At 43.9% G+C, this 26653-nt stretch overlaps 1 protein-coding gene across 5 annotated transcripts in view; it reads right to left on the bottom strand.

Moving 5' to 3' along the window:
* Window positions 1-26653, bottom strand: part of PRUNE2 (prune homolog 2 with BCH domain) — a 256690-nt gene that overhangs the window by 57327 nt on the left and 172710 nt on the right. For all 5 annotated transcript variants that reach the window (XM_072837719.1, XM_072837709.1, XM_072837712.1 and 2 more), the window contains exons 8-9: window positions 19968-26511; window positions 18860-19613 (exon numbers count right to left, since the gene is read on the bottom strand). In XM_072837719.1, coding sequence (XP_072693820.1) covers window positions 18860-19613; window positions 19968-26511 — 7298 coding nt within the window. The remainder of the gene's footprint in view (window positions 1-18859; window positions 19614-19967; window positions 26512-26653) is intronic.

Below are 26653 nucleotides of genomic sequence, written 5' to 3'. Positions count from 1 at the left end.
AAGACACAGGGAAAAAGCAGCCACCTCCAAACCAAGGAGAGAGACCTCAGAAAAAACCAACCCCACTGATACCTTGATCCTGGACTTTAAGCCTCCAGAATTGCAAAAAAAAAAATAAAGTTTTCTTGTTTAAGCCATCCAGTTTATGACGCTTTGTTATGGCAGCTCGAGCAAACAAATAAAGTGGCCAATCTCCTCCACCACCACACCTAGTTTCAAGGAGGAGAATCTCCTCTCTAGGAGGGCATATCAGTTCTTCTATTCATCCCTTCTCCTAGAAAGCCCTTCTACTGCTGCCTAACAGATTTAGAGGGAAAGAGAGAAGCCCAAGTCAGGCCCCTCGAGATTGAGACAAAGAATCCATCACCTTTACTTACACATGTCCCACTGCATAATATAATTACATTCTATGAAGCTAATTTACAGGACTTGATTAATTTCATACTCTCCTGAGGGATGTATTCAGGTATCGTAAGGCTATGCCAACTTCACAGGGAGGCCTGATTCAGTTAGCTATTTCTTTTACCTTGGTATGTCTTTATTGAGAAATGTAGACAGCTATTTAGGGAGAAAATGTGCTTATGCTTTTGAGTAATTGTTCACAGACTTACAGCATTACATGCAATTCCAAAACTCTGTCTGGTATATCACTCCCATTTCCTACTTACCATGCTAGTGAATGCCAGTTAGTACTGGGAAATACAATTAACAGCCTAAGACCAGTCACCTACCCATCAAGCTAGTTAGAAACAAGCCTTGAGCTTATAAACTGGTAAGTACATGAAAAATTTGGTGACAGTCTTTTTATGTCAAATCTAGTCTCAAGGATGTGATCTTTGATCGTCCCTGAACTTAGTCTACAACACAAAGAAAACTTCCCTACAGTCAGTCCAGGGATGGGGGTTTTGCTCCATCCCAAGGTTTCTGTTTCTCAGTTATCAATATGAGCTTTCCCAGGGATCCAGCTCTCCCCTCATTCTATTTCACCTGTCCTCCTAACCTACCTCTTACACAGCTGCTCTCTTGAGATCACACTAGGTTGGGCTCACTCCTGTTTTATTTTAGGAAGAGCTATTTCCAGAACTCCCAATTTCATCAACCTTTCCTGCGTATTTCTGGGAGTTGGATATAGAAAAATGTATCTGCTAAGTAACGGCTTTATTCCTCTTTGAATAAAAGGTTCTCTTGCTTCATGGGCAGTGGTGGCTTTAAAAGGGGCTTCCATGCTGGGTATGAACAACACTATATCCTGCTACAGAAAGCCTGTGCTCCTTTCCCAATTTTTGGACAGGAGGGGACTTTGAAAAATTTCTGTTTACAGGCAAAATTATCTTCTCTACATTCTGATTATCTGCTTGAGGTTTCCAAACTAGTTTCCCACAAGCTTTGATGGATATAACTTCCACTGTACTAGGTTTGTTTACAAGACTACTCTTTTGGGTAGGAGTTCAACAAACATTTCAGTCCTGGAACCATATGGAAAGCTTTAAACTAGTCCAGGGGAGGGTACATTACAAAGAGAATGGTTCACACACACACACACACACACACACACACACACACACACACACACATTTTGCCCTTAAAAAATTTAAAACCGAAGAGGATAAAGAAGAAAAAGACACATACAGGTTCCCACAAAACAGCACAAGTGGAGTAAAATGCCATGAGAGGTAACCAGGAATTCCAGAGGAAGGAGTAATTCCTCCAACTGAGGGCATAGAGTCCATGAACCTAGAAACTCCAGACAAGAGGTTGCATTTGAGCTGGACCTGGTGGGTGGGCTGGCTGGGATAGATGACATCTGAGCATTCCTATTCCCTTTCTACCCCCTTTGCCCTCAGCCCTCAAACCCACAATCAGGATTTATTCTTTCTTCCTCTCTATGAGTCAGGGTCTTCTTGGAGCTTTTCCGGGGCACCATTTGGCCTGATTCCTATCTTTAAACTGGGATTTCTCCTTTCTCTCCTTGTATAATTAGAGTCGGCCACTACCCTGCAGGGAAGAGGACATGGAGAGGAGAATGTCCCCATCCCCTTCAGGTCTCACCCCAGTAGGTACACCTCAGTAGCTGCAAGGCTCACAGGTCTGTTCTTGGCAACAGTGGTTAAATGTAGTAATAGAAACCATGGACCAGCATGGGACCATGACCTCATGCTGACTAATCAGATGTGGATTTAGCTTTCTGCAAGTGCTTTCACCACAGCTGGCTCTATCTTCTTCGGATGGGAGGCCTTCATGCTTTCTTCACCTTGCTCATGTTAACTTGCATCAAGTGCAGCAAGGCTACAGACTCTCAGTCCTGGGAAGTGAAACTATAACCTATTACGGTATGTGCCAACTCTTCTCCAGACACGTCTCCCTCAGTTTTCAAGCACTCTACCTCTCTTCTATGTCTGCCTTCTGGGATCACCTCCCTTCTTTCTACCCTGCGCACAGTTCCAGCCTCTATGTCTCAAGTGGACAAGCACCTCCCACCTCGCTTCCCATCTCTCCCACACCAGTGCTAGTCCATTGCCAATCACAACACCCAGCTCAGAAAACCTTGGCTTCCCACTGCTAATACATAGGACACGAACTCCTATGGTTCACCCTCAGGGCTCTCAGCATTTGGATCAATTCCCCCTTAGGGACCCCAAATGCCCTACTTTGCAGATAAGATGAGCTACTAGTTTCCCAAGTCTGACCGACAGATCTCCTGTCTCTAATAGCTTGGTTTATTTCTCTCCTGCTGAAGTGTTCTTTCCCCCAGCTATGGAATCTACTTTATCCATGAATTCTCTACGTGTTCCTTCACAACCAAGGACAAAGAGCAAGGCCTTCCCACATTTAAGGGCCCAGAGTTCCACTGTTACACATCTTATGAACTGACTTCATTCCCTTTTGCAAGCCATTTGTTTTACCTTCTTCTTCCCACTAGGGTGAGGGGAGAGACTGCATCTTGATTACTTTTGCTTTGCATGCAGTCCTGAGGGATAGCATCTTGCTCATCATACTTGCACAAGCCCTGAGAGTGGCATTCAGTTATATTTCTCCCCAACTTTTTTTCACATTTCCCCCCAATTTTTAAGGTTGTAAAGGAATTAGGAAATACCACCTTATCCTTAAAATAGAAGACTGGTAGGTTTTTTTGTGTGTGTTTGTGGTTTTTCGTTTTTTTATTTTTTAGCTCTGGGAACTTCAAATGTATGGACTAGATTTTGCTAGAGGCTTCTGATAAGGATGCAAGGAAATAGCACAAGATCAAGAGCTAGGCCTCTTGGTCCTGATCTCAGCTAGTCACTGACTGTGACCTTGAGCCAATCCCCTCACTGTAACCAGGGTTCTTTTTCTTTCTTTTTTTTGCCTGTAAACTGAAGGAGTGAGTGAAAATGAATTCTAAGATTTTTTTTCAGCTTCTATTATCCTGACAGTTGAAACTGAGGATATAAGAACAATAGAGAGAATCAGGAAACTATCAAAATAATAGGCAAATGGCTTACCAGAGCCCTCAAATGATAATGGTGCTCAGACAGGGGGCACCCACTCCTGCCCTCCTGCTCTCCTACACCCCTCTTGCACACCTATCCCCCTAAGACCCCCACGATTCCTGCCATTATCAAAGCAGAAGGACCTGCATTCAAATGTTCTTTGTCAACTCTTTGTCAACAGGGTACCAGGGACAGAATCTGTCTTTCATTGCTTTTCTCTCTGCCCCTTCTTCCCTTTGCCTCTTTCCCCCAGCTATACTATTAACTGGAATTGATTTAAAAAATGGAGAACCCATCACAAATTCAACTATTTCTCTAGCAGGAAGTTGATTCTTGTAAAGCCTCTATCTACAAGATCTTGACAAGTCAAACACAGGGCAAGCAATTCTAGACAGGGTAAAAAGAAAAAAAAAAGCTTGTATTTGCTATACGTGAACTCAAGCTCCCATCATAAATTATATTAGTACCCGAACCTATAGGAAAATCCCACACCTTGTCTTCTCGCTAACTGGAAAGTATGAAGTCTAAAGGTCAAGGAAGTATTATGATCCTTTAATAAGAGCTAAATCTTTCCTTAATGAAAGACCAAACAGAATGTAAAAGGAAATTCACCAGGATATACCAAAGACAGCCCTCACCATGAAAAAAGTCAGTTTGGCTTCTCTTTAATACAAAAGAGACTCTAGCTTATTATCCTTAAGTACCTTTGAAGCTTTACATCTTATTTAGGACCTAAAGGTTACTCTGCATTACAAAGCAAAATCTCTTGGGGATGCTTAGGTTCAGTTAATTTCGAAGGAGGTCAGCCTCATCTTACTTGATTTATCTTTGAGTTGCAAAGCAAGGTTCAAGCATTTTAAAGTAGAAAGCTTTCACTGGCCTGAATATGTGTAATTTCCTAATAAATTACAGTGTCTTCCTCCCAGATAGGAAGTCTCTCTTATCACTTAAGAGAAATTTCAAGGGTCATTTTTTTTTTTTAGCACCAGGAATTTTAATCTAATGATTCCCGATCATACACTACACTCTGCAAATATCATCGATTAAGATGTCAAGAAAACTTTCATCAAATTGAACATTTCGAAGTGGCCTGATTCAGCGGCAGCTCCCGTTTCCCTTTATGGGAGTGGCCTGGGGCAGCCCCCGGTAGGAGGTGAGCCTGGAAGCTGTGCTCGCTCACAGAAGCTCGCCCAAGACTGACACCATGTCAAGGGTTCTTAGGAAAGAAGGGGCCAGTTTACACAGATGATGTCCCCTCACCCTTGAATCACCAACACCAGTAAGAATCATAGTGGTCTCAGGAATCAAGAATCCCCCGATCCCAGGAAGAATCAGACTTTAAATCCCTCGCCGGTGGGAGTCCATAGTTTTGTTTTTCGGTCTCCACAGAGGGATCCACGGAGGAATTCAATAATCGATGTATTTCTTGTTTGGAATTGACCAGGTGGTCGTTCTGTTCTAGTTTCTCATTTAACTTAGTTTTTCAGTGACACAGTGAGATTCTGTACATAGAATATTTTGTCTCCGGATTTTGAGGAGGTGGTAGAGCACAACACAAGCCCATTTTTGAGGATGACCTATTTCTGCGGCTTACAACTCAGGTAAGACTTAAAGATTACAAGATTCACTAGAGAGAGAGGGAAAAAAAAAAAAAAGAGAGAGAGAAGTGCATGTTACTAGCTTCGGCAACAATCAGCAATAATATAAGAACTAAAAATGCCACCGTACCAGGGCCACTCGGCTCGGCAAACAGACACGGTAATACCCACTAGGCGAGAGTCCTAAACAGTTTGCAAAAAACCAAAACCAAAACCAAAACAAAAACCTGTCACTTCTTTTGATTCTCTAACTCCATTTTCAGCAGCGACATAGAGGAACACAAAATGTTTCGAGTTGTGCAGAGTCTGTGTTGCCTAATTACCTGACCGCCAAGGGAGGGGCAGGGACAGCGTCGAAGACCACAAGGCTTTCAGTCGGAGTGAGTGCACAGTGAGAGGCAGCTGCCAGCAGTCCCGGGCGAGGGGCTGGGCAGAGCCCCGCACCCCTCCTCCCCTCCTCCCCTCCTCCCCCCCCCCTCCTCTCCCCCCCTCCAAGTTCCCAGCAGCAATAGACCGGTCCTCCAGAACCACACTCCCCCCTGCGATCTGTCCTGCAGACACCCGATCCTCCCAGAGCCGCACCAGACCCACCTACCTCCTGAGGATGCGAGGAGGCCGGCTACCCGGAGGGCGAGGATGCTCGGCTCCAGCTCCTCAGCATCTCCCTTCTGGAGCAGTTAACTGGGAATACACATTCGCCTCCATTTTCTGCTCACGTGACCACTGGCACATCTAAATAAGGATGATCACCTGCCTCCCAGATCACCCAGTGAGCCAGCACCACTGGTGCTCCCGGGCTGGGGGATGGAGCCCCGGCTGTGCAGAGTTTCGTCGGGGAGCATAAACTACTCTTTCATCCAGGTTGTGGAATCAGAAAATCCACCCTGATTTTCGTGTCTGCTGGGAAAAACTGCTGCCACCCCTGTGCCTGAGAGAGATTGGATGTGAATGGGCTCAGAGCACAGGTTGGAAGGAATCTAGTTCCCCTGAAACATCTTAAAAAAAAAAAAAAAAAAATCCTGTAACTTCACAGCACACCCAGTGAGATGGCAACGTGATTATTTTCTTTTCATGGATAATGGTTACGACCGTAATAAAATGGACTTTGGAAGCATGGTGAGATGTATAAACAAATCCAATTGGAGGTTCCAGAGACGGTTATGATGTTTGTGCAAAATCCACACAGCTCTGGCTATTGGAAGACAGAGGCGTGGGGCCATAAAGCATGTGGACTCTGCAGTCAGAGGTCCCAGAGTTTGAATTTAACTTCTATTTATTAGCAAGTTCGCACCACCTACTAAAGTGCCTGGTGCCTCAGATCACCGATTCACAGGTGGATAATAATAATAATGGCACTTTAAAGAAAGATCATCTAGGTAGAAATCTTAAAGAGTTTAGGTTAAAATCAACTCACAGTAAGTGTTAGCTACTAATACAATTCTTAATTCTAAAAATGCTGACAGAAATATTTGACATAGTTAAGGTGAATGAAATAGGAATGAAAAGTGTACATGCTAGGCGTGCATTCATTTGTTTGCTCTTCAAAGAAAAAAAATATTGTCAGAGAAACCAAAGACTTCTGATCGCCATCAGGCAAAATTTCAATGCAAAAAGTAGCTATGGGTACCACCCTCAGAACTGGATTGATCAGAGTTCCATGTTACATAACCTTTTAGGTTTTTTAGTGGGAGTGGGGCTGGTGGGGAGGGGCCTAATAGGGGGATAGGGTGGTTTTAGGTCTATCCCAATTGACCTACCACTAATAAAACAGGAAACTGAATTACTCAGCAGAGGACCTGGCCATGGTAAGTACTTCAGAAATGTTATCTACTATTTTTAAAATGAAGGGCATTTCTTTCCTCACCATGGCTGTTGGGGGTGGTAGGAGGGCAGTCGGGAAAGAAGAGGAAGAAGCAAATTTTTTATTATCTTTATTAAACTTAAAGCCCACAGGGGTGCCTTGGTGGTTCAGTTGGTTAAACATCCGACTCCTAATTTTGGCTCAGGTCATGATCTCAGGGTCATGAGATCAAGATCTGCTTGGGGCTCTGTGCTCAGTGCAGTCTGCTTGTCCCTCTCCCTCTGTTCTCCCCCCTACCCCCCCTGCTTGTGTGCTCCCCTTCTTTAAAATAAAGAAATAAAATCTTATTAAAAAATAAACTAGGGGATCCCTGGATGGCTCAGCGTTTTGGCGCCTGCCTTCGGCCTGGGGTGTGATCCTGGGGTCCTGGGATGGAGTACCACATCGGGCTTCCTGCATGGAGCCTGCTTCTCCGTCTGCCTGTGTCTCTGCCTCTCTCTCTCTCTTTCTCTCTGTCTCTCATGAATGAATTTAAAAAACATTTTAAAAAATAAACTAAAAGCCTGCAGAATTCTTCAGAAATAATTTCTCACGTGCCATTTACCTTTCGGCCATAGAGGAGACCAAAGCGGGGCAGGCATCAGGAAGATGTGACTAGCAGGGTTACAGACTGGCAGAGGTTCAGCAAAAGTGTCAGTGCATTTCCCAAAGCCAAGATGAGCCAAAACCAGCAGGGAAGAATAGATGGCTTTAGATCTGGTTGTACCCTGGGTATCAGGCTGAAGGCTAAAAATGGGGATCTTATCTTTGTGAAGTGCTGGCTCATTAGAAGGAGTTCCCCTTATCAGGTGAAAAGAAAGTAGATGCTGGAGGGCACAGAAAGAGGAGTTGAGTGTTGTAGAACAGACACCACCGTAACTAAATCTATTTAATAATCTGTTTTAGAAGTCAGCAGCTGATATGGAGATTGATTAAATCATCAGGTCAATCAGAGATACCTTTACAAATTTAAGGGGCGCTTTATTAAATGGGGAAATGTGGGACATCTGTTTTCAGAAATAATGTTTCCTTTTGTCTTGTAGGATGTTGTCTCAGATTGTGCCAGGGCAAAAACTAACTCAGAGTCAGTTGGGCACTTGGGTAAGTGTATTGTTGTATTCATTGCGCTCATTAGATAAATGAAGACAGTGTGGTAGATGTCAAATTCTCCAGGAGAGTTATGCTTTGAGAGCCCAATACATCCAACTCATTATTTAATAAATTAAGGTTAAAAAATAAGAATAGAAAAGGTCTTTGAAGATATGTACTGTCAACTGTTACATGAATTGATGGTATGACAGGCGACTAAGGAAGCAGAAGTATTCTTCTCTGGACAAACTGGTATAGGCAAAGTAGACAGGTGCACTTGCTTGTCTGCATGAGGCTGAGGGAAGTGGATAATAACCCTTTAAGAAAACTGAAAGGCTATAAGAATCTTGAAGGAACTGTATTCTAGTGGAAGTACAAGGACACTAAAAATAGGTAATTATGGTCTCAAATTTCAAAAGAAGGGGAAAGACGGAACTTGCAACACGTGAAAAGATCTCCCTGTTACAAATTGAATGCTCCTATCCCCCACCAAATTCATCCCTGCCCTCATGTGATGTTATTAGGAGGTGAAGCTTTGAGGAAGTAATTAGGATTAAATGAGGTTTTGAGAGTGGAGTCCTCATGAGCAGAATTAGTGGCCTTCTCAAAGGACCCTGGAGAGCTTTCTTGCACTTTCCATTGCTATGTGAGAATACAATGAGAAGCTGACAGTCTGCAACCAAGGAGAGGACTCTCATCAGTACTTTACCTTCCTGCCACCGTGATTTCAGATTTCTAGCCTCCAGAGCTGTGGGAAATAAATTTCTCTAGCTTATAAGCCACCTAATCTATGGCAATTTGTTATAGCCGGAACCAAGTCACTCCCAAACTAAATTTGCCACGTGTCCCTTGGAAAAGGAAGCAGTGAACACCAGAAATTATCCGTTTCATTAAAAGCAAATTATGTTGGAACAACTTGGCTTTCTTTGCCACTTGTTCAACCAGGCTATTTATGGGGCACCTAATATGTGGCAACTACTTTCCTGGAGAGTACATTCTCACATGTGGAGACGGAACAAAATTCACTAAACAAACAGAAGAAAATAAAACAGGGCAGTGGGAAGAACAGGGTTCTCAGCCTTAGCAATACTGACACTTAGGGCTGGGTAATCCTTTGCTGTGAGGGGCTCTCTTATGTGTTGTAGGATATGTAGCAGCCTCCAAGGCCTTCACCCATTAGATGCCAGGATCATCTGCCCCAGAGTGACATTGTATGAATAGAAGAAAGAGCTCTGTGGGAAGGCATGAATTATAAGAACAAGGCAGCCATGTCGAGAGAATTCTAGATGGAGAGTACAGCTGGTGCCAAATCACTGAATTGGAAATGGTCTGATGTGCAAGCCTGAGGGCTGATGGAGACAGCACTCTTAGCAACCAGAAATGTAAGCAGGGACTAGGACACATAGGGCCTCACAGGCTGTAGTAAAGAATCAGAACTGGGGATGCATGGGTGGCTCAGCAGTTTTAGCGCCTGCCTTTGGCCCAGGGCATGATCCTGGAGTCTCAGGATCGAGTTCCGCATCAGGCCCCCTGCATAGAGCCTGCTTCTCCCTCTGCCTGTGTCTCTGCCTCCCTCTCTCTCTGTGTCTCTCATGAGTAAATAAATAAAATCTTTTTAAAAAAATCTTAAAAAAAATAGAATCAGAATTGTGTTCTAAAATCAATGAGATGACATAGGAGAATTTTAAGAAAGTGAGTAGTGAAAGGAAGATATTTACATTTGAAAGGCCTCACTCAAGCCAGTGAGCGGAATATGGGGTTGTAGAACCAGATTGACAGGAGGAGACTGGAGTGTACTTGAAGGATCCTTGTGAGCGACCAGAGCAAGGTTGCCATGTAAGGTTGAGTGGAGTGGTGTGTGTGTGTGTGTGTGTGTGTGTGTGTGTGTGTGTGTGTGCTGGACTAATAGGATACTAGGGCTTGGAGAGGTCATTATACTCAGCTAGGTTATTATAAGAAGTTGAGGAGGCCACATCCAATAATGTTAGATGAAAGATCCAGGTCTGACAAGTAATTCCAGTCTCCAATTTCCCTCTTAGACTGGAACTATTAAGTTAGCAGTAGGGAGATGTGAGCATCATGGCACTGTATGAACTCATAGTTCCATTATGAACTTATTATGAAAATTTTGAAAACTGATGAACAGTTTTCTAGAAAAAATACTGAATAGCAGAGTTGACACAGGAAGAATTAGAAACCCTAAATAGTAATCATTAAGAAATCACATGAGTAGTAAAGAAAATCTTTCCTTCCAAATAAGCAACAGGCACAGACAAGTTCAAGAAATATTACCTAATCCTCTTGTATTAGATGATCCCCTGGATTATACAAGTTATCCCAAAGAAGAGAAAAAAGAGAGAAGTTTACCTAGTTTGTTTTATGGTGCTACTATAACTCTGATTCCCAGCTAGACAAGAGCCAGATGAGGAAGGAAAACCACAGGCCAGGCTCATTTATGAAAATCTAAATGATTCTGAATGGCGGAAGGAAATTAGACTCTCCACTAAAGTTTCTAAGATTCACTCATTTAAATGACTTTACTATCTCCCTTCAGTTAATATTTGACTTTAAGCCATAACTTCATGAATATAAATGCTGTTTGCAGCAGTACAGGAAATAAAGATGCATATGTCCTAACCACAGCTTCAAGTGGCTTCCATCCAGGTACATTAATAAGAGAGATTCTAATAAATACAACAAGAGGCAGAATGTGAGGAAGGCCACAAAACAGGTGCAAAGCATAGGAAGATCAGGAGAGAGAGAGGGCTTCCTTCTGCTCAAAAAGACCAAAGAATGTTTTAGGAAGGAAGAGGCATTTGGTGTCGGTCTGGAATGAAAAGTAGAATTTTAATGTGCAGAAAATAGAAGGGAGGGAGAGCAAATAATTAAAAGAGGTGCTAATATAAGAGCAAAAAACAAGGGAAAAAAGCCTCTTCAGGGGAACCATGAATGGTTCTATGAAGAGGATATATGCACTTATTTATAATTCTACTTTAAGGCAATGTTGGTAGAAATGTAAAAACCTACCACCATCACATGACTTAAAAATAACTTGAAAAGAAAAATAGTGATAGGATCACATTACGGAGTTACAACTTGGGCAAATATAATACATTACATATTCCAGAATTTTATACATTTGATTCAGGTGAGTGATAAATTTGTGAAATGTAAGCTTTCAAGGAGCCAAGTCAAAAGGATAAACATAAGCAATTATATAAATGTTATTAATTAATGGAAGTCACATTCCTTAATAGTCAAGATGGAGACTAGATTGAATTTGCTCATGAGGGCACAAGTACTCTGATTAGAAAATCATTCTCTCAAAAAAAGAAGGGAAGGGAAGGGAAGAAAGGGGAGGAGGGGAGGGAAAGGAACGGAATCATGCTCTCAACAGTATCCTTGGCACAGAGATGAGTTTCTCTGCAGTGACCTAAGTGAGCCAATGGCAGACAACAAAAATAATTAGGATAAAGAAAACTTTATGGTATCCTCTGCAACATGGGACAAGTGCATAGTTCTCTGCTGGTTTGGGCTAACCCTGGGCAGATTATGGGACATGTAAAGAAGCATATGCACTATATATTTCTCATTTGATCTTCATAACTTTTGATTTGGAGTTGATCAACATTTTGAGATAGTTTATGGGGATGGATTAAAAATTTTACTGTCAAGCCATTACCTAGAACAAAACTCTCTTATGTTGACAATGAAAAGAAGCCGCATCCCTTAACCAACAGATAAAATAGAGGGAAGGTAGCCTTCTAATTTCTTCCATTAGTGCAGCCTGGGTTTGTACAAAGCGTGACCCAATCCTGGGGTGACTTTATGACAGCCTTTGTTCTAAAGGAACTCTCCTGTGGATCGTAGAAATAGATCCTCCAACACACTGGAGGAATAGTTAATGATCCTGCATGTTAACATAGTTCAATACACTTTTCAGAAGCTGAGGTGTCACTCCTTTCTAATGGAGCCAGCTGGGCTGAATAACATCTGTGTGCTTTCAGCTTCACACTTTTACTTTCTCCACCTTGCTCTCTGCCCCAGGAAGCTCCCTCCCACTCTGAATTCCACTTTGTTTTGGGGGTCCTGCTGGGAGACCAGAGGGAAGAAGTGGGGAGGCAAGGATTTGCATGCCCCTGGCTTCCTCCCTGTGGGAATGCCTCTGGCTGGCTGTGCCCCTCAATACTAGGCCACTGCTGTTCTCAGGAAAACTGAAATTCTTGTACTGGTTTCTGGAAATCACCCTCTCCTTGCCCCTGAGGCCTAGAAATGCTAACAGATCTACTGTTTTTATTCCTGAGCCACTACACCATTCCTTGTGAGTTCCTCACACTTTGCTTCCATCTTTGTAAATACTTCCTTTATTAAATATTTCTCGAATTACCCTCATTTGAATGTCCTCTCCTTCCTGCTGGGTCCCTGATAGACTGACATTACCCTGTTTTTATAAGCCGTGACTTCTGGTCTTCCTCAAATGCCATCAATTTTCATGGAAGTTTTTTTTTTTTTTCTTCCTGACATTATTTTTGACATTTCACCATTCCAGCTGGAGAGATACCTTGAATTCTTCCTCAAACCAGAAGCCAACACAACACAAAAGGGCTACTCTGTGGGTGTTCCTCCCACAGCACAGCTGACTTGTACCACCTCGTCATGGTGTTCATGGCCTTCTCTTGCTATAAAATCCTTTACCACAAAATACCACATCTAAAAATATTTGGAAAACTTAGATGTACATGGAGGGGCTTTGATTCCCTCACCTCCCTCTGGCCTCTGGCCACTCGAGGTGGCCCCACAAACCACAGATAGGGAGGAGCCCACTGACACGGCAGTAAAAGTGTCATGAATTAGCTGTAGTGTAAAATATATTCAGGCATAGGGAGGGCTCACATGACAGTGTGATGCATCAGAGGCGAGTTCTGATTCAGTTTTTCTCCAAGTAACACTGAGAATTTTGGCTATTAAACTTGATGTGCCTCTCAATGCGGCAATGAGAGAAGAGGAAGAAATACATCAACCTATAGAATACATTGTAATACATTGATTTTATTTATTTACTCATGAGAGACACAGAGAGAGAGAGGCAGAGACACAGGCAGAGGGAGAAGCAGGCTCCCTGCAAGCAGTCTGATGTGGGACTCGATCCCAGGAGCTCAGGATCATGCCCTGAGCCAAAGGCAGACGCTCAACCACTGAGCCACCCAGGCATTCCCTCTGTCTTGTCTTATTGACAAGCCCTGGGCTGGAAGGGAGAAGACAGGAGTTCAAGTCCTTATGTTACTATTTTCTCATTTCTGGACAGATGGTTTGTTTATCTATGAGTAGGGATAATAAAACTTGCCCTGTCGATCTCAAATGGTGATTGGGTGGACCAGACTTATTTGAAGTCTCTTCTGGGTAGGGCTGGCCAGAAGTGGAGAGGTAGCAGGGGCTGGTGGGGAGACACTTAAAGTAAATAAGTAAATAAATAAATAAGTAAATAAATAATTTTTTAGAGTTGTGTTTTGTTTTTTCCCCAAAAAAGGAGACTTTAAAAAAAAAAAAAAAAAAGGAGACTTTGGGCCTGAGTTAAAGAGCGAATTTTTTTTCTTTTCTTTTCTTTTTTTTTTAAAGAGCGAATTTAAAGAACGTTTGAATGCTATCTAATTATCATCACCACGCCACCAAACATAACACACCAAGTGATCAAATATAATTACAAAAATAAATGAACACAGAGTCAGTGCCAAGTTTGGTCTTCCAGATTTGGTTCAGGGCAAAGCCAAATAACCGTGAATAAACACAGGAACGCTGAAGTTGATGAAGTATCAACTTGCCTCAGAGAAAGGGTGAATGTTTGGAACTGGGATACGGCCCATCCAAATAGCAAGACCCAGAGGGGGTAGTATGCACTCAAAGAACCTGATTCTTCAGAGTGACCAAACATACGGTTACCCAACACTGAAAGAAAGAGTCGACAGATTATTTCTTTACCTGTTTTCCATTTTCAGCATTCACATGGGCTTACAACCCAATGTACTAATTCCTCAACCATAAGTCACTGACAGAAAAAGTCTGGTTTTAGAGGGTCTCGTGAAAACTGTACAAAGATTTAATGGTGTCACTCAGAGAGAAAAGGGAGTTACTTCCCACAGTCTTGTCAGAGAAAAAGGGCCAACATTACTAATTTAAAAAGAAAGAATGCACAGAGATGATCATAAGAAGCAGGTTGTGTGGAATATGACATATATTGTGCTTGAAGATTATTTTTTATTTTAGGGAGTTCCAAATAACTCATCTCACAGAGCCAGAAGACAAGCTATAGCTCCACAAATAAAAGGATCAGGTTATTTCTAAATATTTCAAAAGCACATGTGCCAGAGCTCCCCTGCACCCCCCACCCCCGTCACTGCCCTGCCGCCCACCCTTGCGTTTATCTACAAGACATCAGACATGTAGAGTCAGTTTACCTCCTCCTCTTGGAAATTATTTCCATTTATCACCCCATACAGCTTTTCCACATCCAGAGAAAGCCAGTATATTTGTATATGGATCAACCTACTTTTTATATCATTTAGATGGTGGTGAGTTTACAAATGTTAATGGTTTCACATTCACCTAGCATGTAGCTAGTTCAAGCTTTTTGAATATAACCTACGATTATTAATATTATTTGTAACTTGGCTAGGCTGTGGTGCCCAGTTATTTGGTCCAACACCAGTCTAGATGTTGCTGTGATGGTGTTATTTACACGTGATTAGCACTGAGATCGGCAGTCTTGGAGTAAGACAGATTATCCTCCAGAATGTGGGAGGTGAGAATGGAGGATCTGGACTAATCAGTTAAAGGCCTTAGGATCAAGGTCTGGAGCTGCCTGAAAAAGAAAGAACTCTCCTCAAGTCTGCAACACAGAGACTCTGCCTCAGTTTCCAGCCCGCTGTCCTGCAGAATTCAGACTCAAGACTGCAACAACTCTTGCTTGAGTTTCTAGCCCACTGGCCTATCCTAGATTTCAGACTTGCCAGCCCTTATACCTGGGTGAGCCAATTCCAATTCCTTAAAATCACTTCTCTCTCTCTCTCTCTTTCTCTCTTCCTCTGGATCAGTAGATAGATGGAGATCTATTGCTTTTATTGGCTCTGTTTCTCTGGAGAACCCTGACTAGTACGGAAACAAATGACCCTTTTTTTCACATGACATTCTTGCAACCACGCCTTCTTTAAAATAAGCCTACAAATGGTTCTTGATTTTAAGGCAATTATGTGTGGTGCAGATTACTGTGCAGATGGTGTTCTCTGTGACCACAATGAGACGATCAGGCGTAGCCACCACTGTCTCAAGAGTTGGTATGTGATCCTGGGCTGGTGGGTTGACAGCTGGAGGATGACCAAGGTGTTGGCAAAGCCTCTGGGAAGACGGAAGATTGATCCCAGGAACCAGAACACAGTGCTGCAAATCTCAACAAAGAGAGTTTCTCTCCCCACGCCATGACAAGTTTTGTGAACAAGAGACAGTCAGTGAAGTACAAAGAGAAAAGCCACCTTCGGAGGCTTCCTCGATATTTTGAAAATATGGTTTGCTGTTCTCAAAACAGCGTGAGAACTTGAATGAGGGGGTGCAGCTGGGGGAGGGGAGGGCAAGAAGCCAATTCGTAGCTGGCATGTCATATTGCATATACCATCAGCCTACTCCTGTTTTTGAAGCCCAAATTTCATTTTATTTTTTCTGCCTTATGACCAAATTCTGTGTCAGAAGATGTTTCCAGTTTTTAGTCAGAAAAATAGGACTATCTAATATTGCTTCTGTGATCATCTTCCTGTGTCCATGGTTTGCTTCATCTCCCTCTCCCTAGACAGCCTGGCCAACCTCTTACCCTCTTCTTTGCCTTTCCAGATTATGACCTTCCTTTAATGCTCATCTAGAATGACACCTCTCAGGGCCACATTCTGACTTTAGTGGGCCTTAGGCACTGGTACTTTCACAGGCTCTTTCCTTCATTAAAAAAAAAAAAAAATCCAAAACTTCATTTTACACCTTCATTGGTAGAAGAAAATATAATCCACACAGGAGTATAATCATTTTTGTTCTTTAAATGTTAAAAGAAATTTCATAGTGTCACATGGGCCCTTTACAATATTGGGGGCCCTAGGCACTCTGCCTCCTAATCGCAGGTGGATAATAAGCCACCTCTGGTTCCTCCTCCATAAAGGTGCCCTAGGCAGATGCCTCCTCTCTTGGTTTACTAGCATGAACACACACTGTGAACATAGATGTAAATTCAAGTCCCAGCTTCTTCACCTTCTAACTAAAAACCAGACCAAGTGATTCAACTTTCTGAACATCAGTGTCCTGCCTTGTGGAATTCCTGCCACGGTAATGTGACGTAGTACACACACAGGGCTTAGTACCCCATTCATGGCAAATACTCGTGACAGGTAGCTATTTATATTTATATACACGTTGGTCTTTAGCTACCGTGATTTACATGTTACACTGTTAGCTACCTCTTTAACCTGTGTTTAACTCCCTTCTAAATCTGAAAACTCCCAGAGAGTTGGGAGAACGTTTTAGACCAGAGGTTCTCAAACTTAAGCATGCATCAGAATTACTCGTGTTAAAGCACAGATGGCTAGACCCCACTGGAGGTCTTGATTCAAGAAGAGTATGGAGGGATCCCTGGGTGGCGCAGCGGTTTAGCGCCTGCCTTTGGCCCAGGGCGCGATCCTGGGGACCTGGGATCGAGTCCTGCGTTGGGCTCCCTGCATGGAGCCTACTTCTCCCTCTGCCTGTGTCTCTGCCTCTCTCTCTCTCTCTCTGTGACTATCATAAATAAATAAAAAGTTAAAAAAAAAAAAAAAGAAGAGTATGGAGTAGGATTAGCAATTTGCATTTCTAGCAAACACCCAAGTCATAATGGGGCTGCTGGTTTTTTTAGCTTTTTTTTTAATAGTAACCTCTATGGCCAGCGTGGGGCTTCAAGTCACAACCCCAAGATCAAGAGTCCAGTGTCCTACCAACTGAGTCAGCCGGGCGCCCTGGGCTTCTGGTTTTAAGACCCCACTTAGAGAATCACTGTTTTCAACAACTCCGTACCCCTCTCAAAATCCAGCACAGAGGGAACCTTTTGAATACATTCAGAGTAAATTATTCATGCAAAAGGTAATACAAATGCCAGTGGGAAAATCAGCGCCCTCCGCTAATTGTGAGAAAATTGTCATTACTGCAGGGGTTGAGCAGAAAAATGTGAGCAAAGAAATCTTATTGGAAGAAAGAGGGCTAGTGGCACAACTGAACAGTATCATCTGTTGGATCGCAGGGGCATGTGCAAAATTCAGACAAGAAGCCAAACAATAGCTCAGCCAACTCGAGGATGCCTGAGTTCTTAGCTCAATCTATAACAATGCCAGCAGGGCTGCTGGGATCCATCTGCTACTCTCTTTCTGATAACGGATCTGGGGTCTCTCTGGAAGGAAATAGCTTGACAGGAAGAAAGAAAGATTAGGCCAACTGAAAAGGTCTGGATTTATGAAGCTGCACTTGAATTTGAGCTTTTAACTCTTTATGGCACTTTACTAACCCTTCATATACTCGTTGCTCTTTCTTGTTTGCTTACTCCTTTCCTGGAGAGATGTAATTTATGAATACCAAAGCTCTCCCAGACACACTCTGTTCACACATGATCAAGCTTGCACAAATGTGAACGTGAGGAAGGCCGGAGATCCTCCAGCCCAAGCCACCAATTTTATGGATGGAGAAATTTAAGTCTCGGGTTAATCCCAAAATACATAACCAGTAATGGTAGAGCCAGGCTGGAATCCAGATTCTTTGACTCACAGTGAGTATGTGGTATGCGTCGTCCTTTATACTCCCAAAATGAGTAGGAAAAAGACATCTCTTTCCCACTACATTTTAAAGAGGAAACATAATCTTCCCCTTCACTTGTCACAATTTGCCCTTTTGTCCTTGGGAGCAAGAGGGCTTTATCAGGACAAATGAAGAGGAACAAACAACCCTTCATGGTGTTAACAGGGCCTAGAAAGCTTGAGGGCAGAGATGACCTCCTGTTCCATGACATCTTGCCATATATCCACTGGCTACCCAGAAACTCCATACAGAGCAGATTCTCAGACACCAGATGGTGAATGAATGAATGAATCACTAGTTTGATGGTTGTTTGCCAATTTTTCAGCCAGTCAGAGAGTGAATGTTTCACACTAAGATTTTGAGCCTGCTGTGGAGTCTCCTTAGTTAGCCTTCCTAGGCTATCACCTAGGCTAAGTCAGGTATCACATAACCTCCTAGTAAGTTACCTACTACCACATAAAACCAGATTTGCCCTTTGTGTGAGATAGGCAGCGTGTCTGCTGGAAAAGTATTAGCTTTGGAGGTAAAAATCTTCAAACCCCAGAGTGTTCACTCTGGTTACCTAATTCCAGGCACCACCACCAGTATGTGGAAAATAAAGGTAATAATACCTACCACCTCAGGGTTGTTGTAAATATTAAATGAGATAATGTGAGCAAACTGCTTGACACTATATGAGTAAATGTCAGTGACCTCCCTTCTCTGGTTTCAACTGCCTGTTTAAGAGTAAAATAGGTATTGAGTAGGTGGAGTAAGTGTAAGTAGGAAGGATAAGTATAGACTCTGAATGGAAACTGAAGGGGTTTTTTTTGGCTGAAAATACACACAAAGCATCGAGATCTTTATGGTTATTTAGCAGCTGCTTTTACTGATGGTATGCTTTGCCATATATAGAAGCAAAGCTCCTATTGTCTAGTTATTCCTCATATTTCACAATCACTCATCATTTCCCCAGATTCTAATACAGTATTTTTAGGAAAAAAAATAAAATAAAATAAACCTGGCTTTTGGCTTACCCGTCCGGTCTCAGTTTCCTTGTTTTGGGCTCAAGAAACTCTGTCTCCTCCTCCATTTCCGTTTCATGGATCTTGTTTTTCTGAGAAGGGTGTGGTGGAAGCATTTCCCATTCATTGTCATGGGTGACAGCCTGATACATAACTGCGTCTGGGGTGGCTCTGCCTCGGCTCTTGCTCTTCTGTGACTGGCTGCCCAGACCAGGGGCCTCTTCTAGTGCTAAAGATTCGAGAGGCTTCTCTCCTCCTAGAACCTGCATTTGGGGACCCTTGCCCAAGCCACAATCAGAGATCAGTTCTATGACCTTGCCAGAGCATCCAAGCCTCGAGTTCCTAGCTTCCAATGGCTGATCACCAACCTCAATATGGTCTAAGACCATCCAGCTCGGGTCTTGCCCAGGGCTCCCGAGAGATGATCTCTTATCCCCTTTGGGAGACATTTTCTCTACAGAATGATCTTCTCTTTCATTTATGGAAGCAGGCTGACAGGAACCTGGGAAGCCTGCTAGCTGAGTTCCTCGCAGCCCTGTGTCTTCAGAACCTGTGTGAAACTCTTCTAATTCAGGTGTGTTTTGTCTGGCTTCACTGGCCTCTGGCATTGGGGTTGAATCTTCTCCATGGCTTACAAGTATGTAATCCATATGATGTTCATTCTTCTCTTTGTACCTTTCTTCCCTGCATTCTGCTGTTCTCTGCTCAGGCGCTTTGATAGGAATTACATTTTCTTCTTCCAACTCTGACAGTCCCTTGCTCACACCTAGAAGTGGAAGATGAAGGCGAGAAGGGGCGAACAAGGCTGAATTAACACATTATGTGATTTGTGATCTTTGCAAATGATCCATCTGAGGAGAGATAATTTAAGATTTTTTTTTTTTTTTGGTCGAGCTGTTTTATTTTCTCAGGCACTCTCAAAGATAGGTATTATACAAGTAGCAGACATTACTGCTGCAATGCAGAACTTGGTTAAGTATGCATTACAAATGCAGTTAGTTCCTCTTTTTTTCTTCCCACCTAGGTAGGAAGAGCTTGGTTTACAAATATGTTAATTGCATGAAAGCAGCAGTTTCAGGGAGGGGGGGGTGGGGGAGTGGAGGAAGAGGGTGTTTCTTACCATTTGGTGGTCCTACGTCTCCACCTGCTGGTGAATCTGAGTTGTCTGTTTCTACTTCCCAGTCAATGTTTGATGGAGACAACTCAAGGTTGGCCTCAACTCCAGCAGGCAAAGACACGGGCTCAGAGTCTTCATGGATATGCAGCACAACCAGCTGCCCAGGCTGGCTGTTTTGGATCTCTGCATGATTTTCCTTGCTTCTCTGATCAGGAAGGGCAGAAAGCAGTATCTCGGCTGCATCACTCCCCAAAGACTCATCCTCTGGAGACCCAGCTCCCTCTGTTGTTTTGACCTCAAGAGTAGGTTCTGTGAGATAGGACAAATCAAAGGGAGGAGTGTAAGGTGCCAGCGATTGCTTCAGAGCATCTTCTTCCAGGGGAGGCTCACCCCCGTAGAGAAAATGTTCAGGCTCTTTCATTAATTCTTCATCGATATTTTGTCCCATGACATCATATTCAAAATCACCCCACGAGGCTTCAGATGAACAGATATCTTGCTTCCCTGCATCCCCATCAACTGGTGTTTCAGGGTTGCCCTCTGATAATGTCAATTTACTCATGTCATCTATTGTTCCTGTGGATGTGTTAAGACCTGAGGCATCGCTGAGACTGTGGTCAAAGGCAGCTTCGCTTACATCCAGACAAGTATCTGAGGCTAGCAAGGCATCAGGGCCAGTGGCAGGATTCTCAGTAGTAACATGGTCCAACAAGGCTCCTGCATCTGTCTGGCTTTTAGGAGAAAAGTCCTCCGACATCAGAGAGCTGTTGCTGTCCGTAGTTGGCTCTTGAGGAGTTACAAAAATGCTGGTTCCCACGTTTTCAACTGTTGGGATTGTTCTGTCCACAAGTTGCAGAGTTGGTGCTGCATCTGGGGCAGCTCCTTTCTCTGATGCTTTGAAACCTGTATCATTCCCACCATTTATTTCAGAAGGTTCAGAGGAAGATTTGTGAGAGGCCAACTGAGATGAGTCACTTGTGTTCGCTTGATCCCTGATTGGAGGCAGTGGAACCACATCTTCAGAAGATAGTTCTGAATTACATGGGACAAATTCCTGCCCAGGCTCCTGATTGGGTTCTTCATCCATCTCTGGCTCAGTGACATATAACTCACTGGCTTCCCCTTTAGGTCCTACTCGAGCCCTGATGTGCTGCTCAGTCTCTTGCTTGGCTTCATAATCGTGACATATATCAGGGCTGTTGGAAGCCTGAGAATAGCTGTCATGGTCACAGTGAGTCAGTATATCTGGATTCTCACCATCTGCTTTCACACTGAAGGGCTGCTTAGCATCCATCCACAAATCAGGCGAAGCTGAGGCCAGTTGCCCACCCTCTTGGAAGTTGCCATGTAAAATATCTGGAACAAATGTGCCTTGGGGGCCCTCACTAGGGGTAGAGACATCCCATTCGGAGTCTGACTTCTTTATCAACTGAGTCGGAGAATTGACAGTGGGGAAATCTTCTGAGGCAACGCTTGAATTCATTATTTCACCGGGATATGATTTTCCTTCTTTCCACCACTTTGTTTCTTGACACTCAACAGTCGAAACATTAGCTATAACACAACCATTTTCATCTGTGTGAGTAAATGTTGGGCCTGACTGATCCCAGATAGACATCACAGTGTTCTGACACTGCTGCTCCTGGGTTGGTGTTTCAGAAGTCAGTTCTTGACCAGCAGAGGACACGAAGGTTTCCTCTCCAGAATCCTTTTCTTTAACGTGGTCCAATATTACAAGCTGGCTAAGCTGATCAGCTTCTGGGTCTGGCTGCCTTGGTTGAATGTTCCAAAGTTGCTCATGGGAGTTCTTGTCATTGCCATCCAGAAAGGGTGATTGATGTTCCTCAGTGAAAGGACTGGTACCTTGTGATTCCACGGGTTCACTATCACCCTGAATGGGTACTCCCCAGGGACTCATGGTTTGGTATACTGAAGAACTCATCTCTAACACACTACCTGAGCTAGGTAATTCCCTCTCAAATGCACTCTGAATAGGTCGCCCTCCTTGTAGAGAGGCATTCCACCACTCAGTGCTCTCGGCTGAGAAGCCAAGCATTTCCAATTTAGAAGGATTCTCATTCTTTGATTCACTTAGGGGAGAGATCTGCCACAGGATATCTCCTGTCTTCCCTGTTTCTGGAGATCTCGTCTCCTTATCCACTTCTGTAATCTGGAGTTCAGTCTCCTTTAGTGGTGAGAAATTCCAGTGATCAGGGCTGCTTTGTTGATTCTCACAGAGCGGGGTGGATTTATTCTCTGTTGGTTCTGAACCACCTCCATAGGTAGAAAATTCATCAGAGTTGGGATCAGCTGTGGCCAGGAACTTACTAGGTTCATTCAGTGAATCCCAAGCCCTGGTTTCACTCTGAACAGCTTGGCATGTGCCCAAATGGACCTCCTTGTCCACTGACTCTTCATCGTCTATGCTCTCATCATCAGAACCTGAGCTTGTTGACATGAACCTGGCATCCTCTGGCTGCAGAGTTTTAGAAATGTCTTGCTCGTTTTTCTCCTGCTGACTAACCACTAGATTTCTTTCTTGATATGCATCTGAATATTCAGAACATTTGCCTGTTTCAGGGCTGGATAACGAGGAAAAGGAATCACCATCTACTGAGTCATTCCAAATCTCTAAAAATTTAGGAAGCTTGTGATCTAAATTCTTTTCCAACCTGTCTATTCTGTTTTTCTCCACATCCTTCATTTCAGTCATTACTCCCACTTGGCTGTCAGTAGTAATTAGTGCAGATTCTTGGTGATTCTGTTTGCTCCAATCATCCTGATTCTGTTTCTGGTGCCCCACATTGGGTCCCTGGTCCCAGGAAGGCAATGCAGATGAAGAATCATTTAGGCCAGGACTCGATGCACTCGAATGTGAATACTCACTGGAAATACTATCTCTGTGATAATTTCCTGATAGATTAGCTCCTGGAGCGCTGTTTTCAGTACTCTTAACTTCAAGATTCTTAGGTATCTCAGAACTTGGCAAATTGACCTGCAAGTCACTGTCTATAGAGCCATCCCAAATGTCAAGGCTTTGGGGACACTCATGGGGTGGCTCTTGGTTCAAGCTCCCTGGCTCCAGAATATTACATTCTTCAGTTTTCTCAAGATCCATTTCAGGTAAAGATAAATTTCTGGTTAAATTGAAGCTATCTGAAATTTCAGTGGTTTCACCTGAATTGCCGTGATACATGAGGTGCTTTTCGCAGATCTCTTTGGCCTGTGGGTTGTTTGTGGACACCTCTGTGTGCACATCACAGGGATCTGGATTGTAAGACCCTTTCTTATGCTCTGAAACCTCCTGCGGTTTCTCAGTCTGAGGACTGGAAGTGTCTGAAAGAGAGATGATTTTGCCTGATTCATCGCAGATGTCTTGATGTTGAGATGAAATTGGGGAAGAGCATTCCTGGTCACTTTGCCCTTTTTCAGGAATCCCCGAGGCTCTATCTAGCATCTCCTCACTGAGACACTCCCTAGCAGCAGCTCCATGAGCTTTTCCCTCACTTTCACTCTGTCCGTAGCTAGGACCTTTCCATGGATCTGAGGGTGCAAAATGCCCTGGATTCTCGAGGTTGGTTGCCAAGGACACTGCATCATTTGGTGGGGTTCCTCTGCCCATCTCCTGCTTATCAGGATCAAGTGCTCCTGACTCATTGGCTTCAGAGGCTTCTAGCACCTCTGGGATATAACTGTCCTTAATTTTTTCCGATGAGCTGGGAGTTTCAGGAAGTGACGTGTGTTGTTCAGAATCTGTAACATATGATTGGCCTGATAACATTAACGAAGACATGTCATTATCCCTCATGACGGAATCCCAAATATTATTCGCAATTAGCTGCCCACTTTTTTCATTCAGGGTGTGATACTCGTTGGCAGGAGGGTCCTTGATATGCTCAGAAGAGGCAGGGAGTTCCCAATCTGCCTGACTTGCTTCCTGATACTCCACACCCCATGGTTCCAGCTGTCTCACTGAAAATCGGGTTTCGGGTTCGGTACCTTGAGCCATGTATCCTTGTGCTTGACCTTCGCTGGAGATCGCCACACCTGCACTGCAGTCATCCCAGTCCAAATCATTGTCCACATCGGAGATGGTCGCAGTGGACTGCGTGTCCTCCAGAATCACCCTGTTCCACAGGTCGAGACTGTCAGGGACCGCCTGGCGAGAGTTGGTGCTGCTGTGCAGAAGCGTGAGCTGCCGGTTGGTTTCGTTGTACAGCTGCATCATGCTGGGGTCGTCGTAACTGGACAGGCTGCTTTCCCCGATGTCATCCTCCAGGGAGATATTCTTATCATCTGTGGGCTCTGTCTCGAGTAAATCTTTATCCAAGTTATGAGTGACATTTATTTGAGGATTATTTTCTGTATCAGGGGAACCCCACATTTCTAGGTTCCCAGGATCTGAGCCAATTCGATTTCTAGCTGGCTGCTGCGGTGACTGAGGAGGCATCTCAGTCTCCCCTGTGGCAGAGTTAGCATCTTTTGACTCCAAGCCTCCCTCTTCAGCAAATGGCTTGTTTTCTGTTTCTTTTTCGTCTCCAGCAAATGTTGGCGAAGTGTAAGAGTCAGACGTGGAGTAGTTGGTATCTAAGGGGGAAGGCACCGAATCTTCCCCCATGTTGGATGCACTGTAATCGGAACATTTATATAAGAAGGAATCTTCCCAAGGTGCCAGGACGTCTGACCCTCCTTTCTTGATACCCTCCTCAAAAAGGTTCCAGGAATCGACCTTTTCATACACCTTGCCCCTAATGTTTGGATCCACTAAACCATTCTGATCTTCCTGTGATGGCTTAGAACTATTCCACGCATGATCCAGATCAGAGGTGGGGTTGCCAGATATAAGGATGCTATCCCTGGGGTCGTGGTTCTTCCTGCCCCAGATTTCTGGAGCTACTTCATTATTTCCCTCACTGGGTGAATTGTCTTCTGAAGGAAAAGAAAACCCACTTTTTGCCATGGCCCACTCACTTGGGTCCCTCACAGAAGGTGTCTCACCACTCGTTGGGTGCAGATTCCAGGTATTTGTCAAAGCTTTGGTGCTATCTTCTTTACCAAATGCACTCCAGGCTGGGAATGACACCGTAGAAGCTGGAGTACCGTCTTCTGTGGGGTTTCCCCATGGTTCTGGCATCGCTGTGGGAGAACGATCAGAATGCCACAAGGCAGCAAAGTCTTCTATCAGGTGATTCGTTCCCTGAGGAGAATTTGGCAAATTTGATTTCTCTGTGGGCACATTCTGAAACTGCAAATTGTCCTCATTTTGGTCTTGAATATTATTGCTGTCAAGCCCTGGCTGACCAAATTCAGACTCCCAAGGACTTGACTTTGGGAATTCAAGACTCTTTGGTTGAAATATAGAATCGGAGGCTCTCCGATCAACTGGGCTTGGCTTATGATCTTTCCATGACTCGGGGCTCTGGAAGACAGACTCCTGTTCGCTGGAACTCCATGCATCTACAATATTTTTAGAGTCAATTTCCAAACCACCCCACCAGCTGCTGCACCTTGCACGGGTCTGAGGTGGCCCTATGTGACCTGCATCTACTGCTTTGGGGGTCACATTTTCTGGATAGAGTAGAGCTGGTTCTTCGGTAGATGGTGAGCTTTCTACAAAGCTATTCATAGGTGTTGGTGGGACCCTTTTTCCAATATTTTTTAGCCTCTCTGGTGAAGGAGATTTCTCTCCCACAAAACCTGTCAGGCTCAAATTTCTTTCAGAGTGATTCTGGGGACTTTCTTGTCTCTGACCAAACTCTTCATCAAATTCCACAAGGTTATCTTTGCCAGCTCCTGACAAAAGCGAACTGGGTGAGTAATTAGACAAGTCCATCCCTATCCCATTGATTTCTTTAGGCCTCGTAGGGGGTTGTCCTTCTGATGAATCACTATTGGGGAAGAAGTCATCTGCAGGTGAGTAGTCTGCAGAATGGGAAGATGGTTGAGATTGCCCAGAAACCATGGGGGCTTGATCAAAGTTGAAGAGGTCAAAGGATTCACTGTGTTCTCCTGACCGGGCATGTTCTTCTGCTACTGCTCCTTCAGGGATGGGACTATAGGAGTCAAACCCCGGGAGGAGGCTGTGGTGAGGCCCTGCACCTTCTCCTACTGGACTGTCATCACTGAGGAAAACTGAACTCTCCTTGGATGAACGGCTGCTCCTAATAGTGGCCAACCCGCTATCTGGGCTGACAAGGTCTACGTTCATATCCACCTGAGCCTGGTTAGAATCGCTCAGATCTGGAGGGTTTTCTATGAAATTCACAGAGCTGGGCTGTGGCTCTACGTCAGAACCATACAACTCCATAATCCCAGAAGATCCCTGAGACAGCGGGGCACTGCCTGCCACGGCTTCTGTTGAGGACGTCCGGCTGTTGGAGACCATCTCTGGACACCTCCTATTGATGACTTCCTTGACAAGAAGAACCACTTGATCACAGGTCACCAGAGGGTTCTCCTGCTGGTACACCAGGATCTCATCACAGCCACATTCAAAGGGCTCCAGCTCTAGGCAAGGGTGCTGGCATTCTTCCAATTCACAGCAAATCTGTCAGGGAGGTACAGGTGTTTGTGTGAGCACTCAGGCACTTTGCTCTTTGTGATGTTTCTTTTTAAATTAAGTTAAATTAAATTAAATTAAATTAATTTATTCATGAGAGACACAGAGAGAGTGGCAGAGACATAGGTAG

This window comes from Canis lupus, chromosome 1 (assembly GCF_048164855.1).
Source record: "Canis lupus baileyi chromosome 1, mCanLup2.hap1, whole genome shotgun sequence".
Classification (NCBI taxonomy): domain Eukaryota; kingdom Metazoa; phylum Chordata; class Mammalia; order Carnivora; family Canidae; genus Canis; species Canis lupus.
The sequence above is the reverse complement of the archived record's forward strand: the minus strand, read 5'-3'. Positions and strand labels throughout refer to the sequence as shown.